This window comes from Limulus polyphemus, unplaced genomic scaffold (genome assembly GCF_000517525.1).
Source record: "Limulus polyphemus unplaced genomic scaffold, Limulus_polyphemus-2.1.2 Scaffold7982, whole genome shotgun sequence".
Classification (NCBI taxonomy): domain Eukaryota; kingdom Metazoa; phylum Arthropoda; class Merostomata; order Xiphosura; family Limulidae; genus Limulus; species Limulus polyphemus.
The window spans coordinates 3139-12839 of NW_013673592.1; the positions used below are offsets into that span (position 1 = coordinate 3139).

At 33.0% G+C, this 9701-nt stretch overlaps 1 protein-coding gene across 2 annotated transcripts in view; it reads right to left on the reverse strand.

Annotated features, from left to right (window-relative positions):
• The window catches only part of LOC106475024 (carboxypeptidase B-like), a 27600-nt gene that overhangs the window by 1756 nt on the left and 16143 nt on the right, over positions 1-9701 (reverse strand). The window contains exons 8-11 of one of the 2 annotated variants that reach the window (XM_022379242.1): positions 9421-9514; positions 6433-6635; positions 2721-2805; positions 225-242 (exon numbers count right to left, since the gene is read on the reverse strand). In XM_022379242.1, the coding sequence (XP_022234950.1) occupies positions 241-242; positions 2721-2805; positions 6433-6635; positions 9421-9514 (384 nt within the window). In that variant the 3' untranslated portion in view covers positions 225-240. The remainder of the gene's footprint in view (positions 1-224; positions 243-2720; positions 2806-6432; positions 6636-9420; positions 9515-9701) is intronic. The other variant, XM_013935721.2, reaches the window with a different exon arrangement.

A 9701-nucleotide genomic window follows, 5' to 3' on the forward strand; every position in this document is an offset into this window, starting at 1 on the left:
TAGGGACGGCTAGCGCAGATAGCCCTCGTGTAGCTTTGCGCGAAATTCAAAAACAAACAAACAAAAACAATTATCCACCAGCTATGGGAATAGAAATCACATACCTACATATTACACCTCTTATCTCCCCTTTATTTCGAGGCCAAGTCGCCCTAACTTTAAAATTTAAAACCAAAAAATTTAACTTCAGTATTGGTCAATAAATCAAACTAACCTGCTCTCACCTCTGCAAAAGCACTTTCCTATAATATCAAGGAACAAACAGAAAAAGCAATTTTACATACCATAATAACTCTTTAAACAATGATGAAATACATTATCTTTAACAAGAACTACAATGACAAACAGTACCGTTTAACAAAGATGCAAAACCTAATACATTAAATATATCCTTTAAAATCAAAACCTGAGCAAAAACAAAACTATTCAACACAGATACTTACATCAAACAATACTAAATTAAACAGACAACAAACCCTTTACACTGATAAAAAATACCCAAAATACAAAAATCCTTCACAGAAATAAAAATTCAAATTGAAACCTGTTAGATATACACGACTGTTCCATCTAAATTTAATACAAGAGTTATAATTTAAATAGCTATAAAACGCGAGTGTTAATTTTGTATTTTTAGAAGCGATAAAATATCGCAGGTTTGTATACGTAACTGTGTACAAATCATATGTTGTGTAGTTCACTGGTCAGTGATTGTTATATTGTCGCGTCATGTCACCTTCTAATTTTTTCTCATTGTTTCTTTAAATATTGTTAAATCATTACGTCTCGCAATTTGTAGAAAATTCAAGGCCTCAGTTCGGCAATATATATATATGTGTATGTATAAGCGCCCAAGAAGTTAAGTAAGCTAGTGAAAGTAAAAGTGAAAAAAAATAAAATAGGCTGCATGCGAATATAGCTGTAATGGGCAACTTCTAAAATGTGCCTCACAGCTTGTTTTGTAATAACAGAGATAGGGAAGAATAATTTGTCTTGTCAGAGGGTGTTCTGGAGCATAACTGAAATTCTCAACAATTACTTTTTTGTGGTGGGTGATATAAATAGCTTAGACTTTTGATTCTGAGTGAAACCAAGAGTGCAACCTTTTTAAAGTCCATGAAATAATTTAAATTGATATATTAACTTAAACTTTTCCATTCACTGGAATGGGTACTTCTGCTAGATTAATATAAACTTTCCCGTCACTGGGGACGGGTACTTTTGCTTGTATTGATAAAATTCTGAACCTAAAAATTATATATATAACAAGAACTACATAAAGCAACATATAATTTTTAGTCGTAGTTATTGTTATGATATCTTGGGCCAGACATGGCCTAGTGGTTAGTGTGCTAGGCTGCAGATGAGAAGGTCCAACTTTCAAACCTTGATATGCCACTGATAACTCTTCTCAATTTCAGCAGGGGGGGGAGCATTATAGCTTGGTTAAAAGTAGCTATGTAGGCAGTAAGTGCTAACTACTTTCTCTCTGGTCAGCAGTTCTAAATTAGAGATTGGTATGCCTGAATCTTGGGGTCTCTATGTCCTGGCAATTTAGCCCATGTGTCACATAAAGTGCCTTTTAAGTTAAAAATTGCTAATTGCCAATTAGAGTTGTAGTATGCACAAATACCATGCATATTTACCTTCTTATAGTAATATAGACATTTTCATAATTTTTGTTTTGCTTGACTTTATGCATAAACATATGTTCCAGACAACCACTAACTTATTTTCATTCTAATAACCTTTGTTCCTTTATTGTTCTCTAATACCTGTTCCACCCATGGAAAATTGCTGCAATTTTACACATTGTGCATGCAAGTTAACGAAAGCAATGTACTTCATTGACTCAGTAGATGATATCTAAAGGTTATAGCCTTCGGTCAGTGCAAGTCATTTTGGGTAAATCTGACATTTTTTGTTATGTAAGGAACATTGGATTGGCACATTCTACTTTAACATGAATTGGTAAATGAAAAGATATTCTAAGAAGTAAAAGGTGTTGATTGATCTACAGATCTGATAGAAGGTGACACTCCAGTGTTCTGATGCTAGTATGCACCCTGTTTTTGTATTTTTAGATATAAATAGTGTTTTACACTTTACATGAAGTCTCCAGTTTGTATATTCTCTTAGCTCGAATTCAATCATTTAGCTAAATTCAGATTTACTCTGTGATTATCCTGACCGATCCTCCTGTTATTTGGTGGACCAAACTAATAATCATGCGGAAATCACAGAGTTACTTAGAATCATACATTATGTTATTTCCTAGAAAATTACAACATAATAAAGATACGAAATGGGAAGCAGGTATATCAAAACATTCGTTTAATTCTAATGTCTCCAAATTAGAACTGAATGTTTAATACAAATATACGGAGAAAGATTTCGTATCCAGCTATAGAAATTTACAAATAACAAAAAATGTAGTTAGTGGTTTTCATTCTGTTAGGAGTAGTCTTTTTTTCCAAAGTCAGCTAAAGTTAAAGAGTTAAAACAAACGAACTTCAGATCGTTTAGAGTGAGGATACGAGTACAAAACTGGCAGATTGTGCGCAGTTACATGAACTTAAAATATTCTCGTTTTTATAAATATCAACTACTAGTTAGTGGTTGTTTAATTGTTCATACAGGCTAACTTGCAACAAACGTTTTCTTCCTGTAGAAGATGATAGAAACGTATAATTAACTATCGTGTATTGTTCCATACTTACATAAAAGCTCAGTTGTAGAACCACTTTCAAATATGGATCCGTATAATGACCTAAGGGCACGAACTGCGACATTAGCCATTTTATGCTGTAAAAAAAATCAATGATATCTCACCAGTTTCATTCCTGTAAAGGCTAAAAATATCAGATATAACAAGCATCATTTTCTCTAGGGAAAGTCTGGATAATTGCAGAAAATTTCTGAATGTCCCAACAATACAAATATCAGTATTGTTACTGCAAGAGTAAATAATTACACGTAATACAACTATTAATAACGTCGTTAAAAGGCTGTATAATTACACGTAGTACTAGTACCAGTAATGTCATTAAAAGGCTGTATAATTACACGTAGTACAAGTATCAGTAATGTCATTAAACGGCTGTATAATTACACGTAATACAAGTATCAATAACGTCATTAAAAGGCTGTATAATTACACGTAGTACGAGTACCAGTAATCTCATTAAAAGGCTGTATATTACATGTAGTACAAGTATCAGTAACGTCATTAAAAGGCTGTATAATTACACGTAATACAAATATCAATAACGTCATTAAAAGGCTGTATAATTACACGCAGTACGAGTACCAGTAATGTCATTAAAAGGCTGTATATTACATGTAGTACAAGTATCAGTAACGTCATTAAAAGGCTGTATAATTACACGTAATACAAGTATCAATAACGTCATTAAAAGGCTGTATAATTACACGTAGTACGAGTACCAGTAATGTCATTAAAAGGTTGTATATTACAAGTAGTACAAGTATCAGTAACGTTATTAAAAGGCTGTATAATTACACGTAATACAAGAATCTGTAATGTTATTTTATGACCAAATAACTACGCTTAGTTCAAGTATCAATAACGTAATTGTATGACTAAATAATCCGAAATATAGAACTATCTTAAATTTATCAACATAGCATTCTGCCCAAAGCAAGTTATCTAGTCAAATAGAAAAAATAAACGGACAAGGGGTACAGCTATCCAAATACATTGCCGTTATTACGTTTCAACTTATCTAGATAATTAAAAGTAACGTGTGTGTATTAACTACGTAAAAATGAAATTAGTAGTGGAGAAGTACGGACGACGTCACCATAAGCATAAGGGAGGGGTTGGTGTTGATAGTACTATGTATTGCAAAAGGGAAAGGTATTTGGGTAATATGGCCCGGCATGGCCAGGTGGTTAGGGCGCTCGACTCGCAATCTGAGGGTCACCACCAAACATGCTCGGCCTTTATCTAGTACTACTAGTTGAGATCAGTGAGATTGGGGGCATATCATCTACTGCTGATAGCGCCCCCATAAAACCAAAAAAGAAATTGGGGAATGGATCTGTCATCCTTCAGAGCCCCATCTCGGACAACATTGTTTATGCGTTAAGGTTTTGTGTGTGTGAATTTCTTCATTTGTGTACAGTTTTAATGCTCCCCCCCCGTCCCGATACACAGGTTTTAAAAGCGTCGATAGATCTGGTGTCTCTTACTAGATCGTCGCACGTGAAGCACGGGTTTTCCCCGTACTAAAAACAAGAGGGAGTCCTCAATAACCGAGGCACTTGAAATTCTTTTAGGCAGGATTAAATTAATGTATGAGACCTTGGGCGTGGTCAAATACATCAATCGAAAGGGTTTGACCTCCTGGGTCGAAAACTGTAATTAAACCTCAAATCGGTCAGGAGAAGACGAAGCTATGAAATGAAAGTTTGTACTTGAAAAAAACAACAACAAACAAACTCAGAGCCATTCTAAAAAGACAAAAAAAACCACTAAATTAAAATGCAAATTAATTTATTATGAGTGTACAATAATCAACTGAAATTAATATAAGTAAATGTATTAAACATTTCTATCAACACTGTCAACAAAAGTAACACAGAAGATCAAACCTCACTTACGTACAGATCATATAAACAATAGCTTTCCAAATTTATATACTAAATTAACAACGCAAAATAATCTTCATAATATTATTAAATAATAAATTTTGTTGATAAAGCTAATAAAAATATATATAATAGACATTCCAACCGACAATACTAATGAAAGCAACTCTAAAGAAACAACAAAGTGTATCCCATTTGTGGATCATATCAATAATAATTTTATGCTTCATCTTCAGTCGTAGATTTGATCGAACTGACAATTCATTCGAATACTACAACTCATATATTATTGTTATTCTACTATGTAATTCTTTTAACCATTGTAAGGCTCGATAATTTTAGGAAATACAACTATAAGTAATAGTATCAGAATACTAGATAATCCCAGGTAATAAAAGTAACGTTACTGCTGAGCTAGATCATCCTAGAGAGCAAAATTAACATTATTATAAGGCTGGACAATCCCAGATAGTATTAGAAACATTAGTGTAAGGATGGAGAATCTCAGGGAATATAAATATCAATAACACCGTGGCAGTTCAAAATTGATAGGTTTGTACCCGTCTATGACTTAGGAATTTAATGTTTTTATAATTTTTCATAACTTTTGCGCAAGTGTTTTACATTTAGTTAACTTGTAAACAAGATATAGGTATTTGTGAACTTACTCTAAATACTCTAACCATCGCAGGTTATACACAACAGCGGTCATTTAAGAAAGCTTACACTCGCTTGGCTAACTTTCTTTATAATATTTACTTTGTGGTACGGACTATATCCAAATAAAAAGGTGGTGCAGAAGAGATTTGTACAGTTGGAACGATCTTGTAATAAATTTCCATTAAGTTCAATGGGAATGATCACTTACTAAGTAACCTTGGATTGTGGGATACCACACAGAGGCTGTGATCTGACAACAAGTGTGATACAGATAGAATTATTTCTGTTTTTTTTTTTTGCCCTGTACAAATGTGCAGTCTCCTGTGTTTAACAATTAGAATCGACTATCAACCAGCTAAAATTAGCACTGAATAGCAATAAGTAAAGAAGACCACGACAAATGTATTGCAAATATATAAGTATGATTTATTCGGTCAAGCTCGTAACTTTTGTCAATTTCTTTTCTTTTTTGTTCGAGTTCGTTTTATTCTTCTGCAAGTATTCCCTTAAAATCTTTCGTACTGTAAAATGTAATACTTATCTGTTGTCCAAGTGCACTTCGGTTACCATATGATTATTGTATGACTGGATTCTTAGGCAGTACAGCTGTCAGGACCTTTATTCTAAGGTTGGATAGTTTTTAGATAATATACATGTATCTCAGATAATAGATATACTTTTATTGTAAGTTGGATAATATCACTCAGTTCAATTAAACTTGGTTGATGTATAGGTGGTACAAAACCTTTAATTCCAGTTTTAAACTATGGTTCTTAAGAAAATTCTGGTCCACAGATTAAACATTGTGAGGTAAAATAAATTATTTTTATTTACATTATTTTGAATTAAAATTTAAAAATTATACTGCTAATGAAGAGTTTTTGTTTTCCACTGACTAATAACGTTTTTACATGCCAAGTTTAACTCTTCCACTGACTAACAACGTTTTTACATGCCAAGTTTAACCCTTCCACTGAGTAACAGCGTTTTTACCTACTAAATTTAACTCAAAATAACTGAAGTTTTACTAAGTAACAGTTTATGTAACATAAAATCGTAATAAAGTTCTATGTTCTTAAAAACTACAACTGGAAGTTAAGACTCAGAAACTGCCAGCTTATAACTATGTATGATCTCGAGCTACGTTTTTCTTCTCACCTGATCCTCGTAGTCAGAAGGAAATTCATGCGTCCATCCCCACGGTGTTAACCACATCTGGGAGTAAGAGTGTAAGGTCAAAAAAAGCTTCACTCTGTTCTTTCGGTCAAATATAAAATTAGCAATGGCCTTAATCTCCGGTTCTGAGAAAGGAATCAGTCCAGAATAGACGTGAGAACAAGGAGAAATGCTGGACCCTCCATCTAGAACGAATTGTTTAGATGAATTATTTAGGTGAATTTATTATAATATTTATATAATTATGATTTCTTTTTAGTTTTATGGAGTCATGTATAAAAATGTTAAAATTAGGAAGGCCTGTGGTCAATGATTAAGTTCAATTGTGAACTGCATCTGAAATGAAAGAAAACACACATGGTAACAATAAATCAAAAATGTTTAGTCGAAATTTGCTAATTAATCCCAGTTTTTATAGATTTACTTGATAATCAAACTTTTTTATCGTCTCAGTAATTTCTCCAAAATGAAGTGGACATCAGGGTATCTCTCAGGTAGATATCTCAGTGTTAAAGCTACAAGTAATAGCCTACTGAAATGACTAAACAATTAAAAGTTTTTTACAGCTCCTCATATCCCAGCACTCCTGTGTAACCGTCAGTGATCCCAAATGCAAAATGAAATTACATAAGTGCATCTCAAAGCATTTCCCACGATGCTTCAGATGAACAAAACTTTTCTCAGCCTTGTGCCCATCTCTCTCAGAACGTATTGAAATACATTTCCACACAGCGAAAATTTAAACCTTAACTTTCTGATAATTAACACTATAGGTCGATCCAACTAAACCTATTTATAATGATATACTAAGGTTTAACTAGACAAAGGTTTTTGACTTAGAAACATCTGATATAGAGTATTGAAAATAATTATGGAAACATTGTAGAAATTTGGTACAAAATACAGATATTATGGGATTGATCCCCCCTCTCTTATAAGAAAATGAGCTTCAGACTAGTGTCACGTATTGATAGGTACACTAGGTCTCGCTGTTATCTAACCAATCACTCGGTGTCACACCAGCATACTACTTATAAAAGCACAGGCAGTCAATCATATTATTCCCAGTAGTAGTGTGATAATTGCATTCATGTTCTTAGGAAGAAATTTCTCAGGAAAAACGTGTAGAAATAAAGGCTTTTACTGGTGAAGGCTACTCGAAGCCACGGATTATGAAAAGGTTTCATGATATACAATAGGAGTGATCAAAGTAGAAAGCACAAACTTTTCAGGGTATGCTCTTTAAGTAATGCATGACAATCCAGTAGAAATCTTGTCAGTAACCTAGCTGTAAATCTAGGTGTTAACATTACTTCCCAAACAATAAGAATCACATGAATGAAACGATCCCAATGTAAGTGCTCAGAAATCATTGTTTATGAGAGATAACAAAATTAAAGGCTGAAATGGATATCAGACTTTAAAGAATGAGATGATCAAAGCTGAAGGAGAGTACTACTTACAGATGAATACAACTTCAAACTATATTTCAACAGTTCACAATTGTTTGCTTCATAGCAGAAAAGAGAACAGTATCACAATCAATGTACAACATTTACAAGAATCGTACTAGGAAACAAATACGTGTGTGGGCTGCATCTCTGCCAATCGTGTTGGAGATCTTCACAAAATTGATGGCACCCTGACTGCTGATAGGTATAAACAGATTATTTCCCATTATGTCATTCCCTCAGTAAGAAAACCCGTTGGCATGGATTAATCTTCCAGCAAAACAGTGTTGTCAAAATTGCAAAAAAATGTGACGAAACAATACACAGAAAGAATAAAATGGCAGATGGAAAACTCGCGTACATGGCTTAAACGATTCTCATTAGAGCAGAGTATTATCACTATACTATTTTCATAATTCTGATTATTTTGTACTAATAAACTATGAGCGGAGGTTGTGTGTTTTACAAATTTAGAAATTGAGAGTGTTTTCTATTTACAGTTATTCATAATTTGATTTCATAAATAATATCCTTTTTTAGTTTTTGGTATGTTGTGAGTTCTATCACCTAAACCCTAGCCTGTATTTGATTTTTCTTGCAAGAAATCTTCTTTTTCATTGGCATTATTTTAATTATGTCTAATAGATTTTAAAATTATATCTTTTGTACTTTGATGAGAACGGGTATAATTTTCTTTTGTCTTTTTATCGGTGCAGTTACATTTCCCAAAATTTGATTTGTATTTTTGTATTTTCTAATTATTGTTATATAGTGTTAAAGGTTCGCGTATATACTTTTGATGCAGATACAGTAAGTTGATTATTTTCATATATACATATACATAAAACTTTCCTAAATCAACATTTTTGACTATTTAATTCATTTTTAATTTTCTTTGATGTACAACTAACAGGTGATCACTTGACAACTGATACGGTCTTCATTTATTCAAGCTTTTGGAATTTTTAGTAAAGTCAAAGTACTGTCCATGAAAATATATATATAGAGATGACTGAAAAGATGAAGCACCCTATCTCAATTGTTAATCAGCGATTACAGTCCTAAAAGTATATTATTTGTACCGTTAGAAACTTAAAAAGGAATGAATAACAAATCCAAAGATCTTATCTCAATTTGAAGATATAGAACACTATCTAAACCTGTATAGATTTATATTATGTTAATGAAGCACAAGAATTGTTGATTTAGGAACTTCGTAGAGTTTTGACTCTAAAGCACTGATAGCTCCACCATTTTTTTTTCAATTCCTTAAAATGATTATAGCCCACTATTGAAAAACATCAATAACATTAATACACGTACTTAGAAAATACAACCACTCCGTTTCCGATGTCCACAAATTATGGTCTATGTATAACTTCCGCGAAAATCATGAAATAATTTTTAGGTTATCCCTATAACATGATTTGTACGATCTTTCAACAAACATTTCGCTTTATATTTAATAGCTTTCTATTTATCTTAACACTGTGAACGAAAAACGATAAAATATACTTACAGTTCCATTTGAAGGACCAGTTACGATTAGGGTCCACCCCTCTACATCCAATTAATGATACAGTCCATGATCTAGTTTTCCTCCACATTCGATCCTGAAACGGTACACCATAAAACAACTGTCAATTTTCCATAACTGTATAATATATCTAAATACACTGTCTTGTTAAATACGCCCCACCAGTGGAACAGCGGTATGTCTGCGGACTTACAACGCTAGAAACCGGGTTAGTTGCCCGTGGAGGGCAGAGCACAGATAGCCCATCGTGTAGCTTTGTGCTT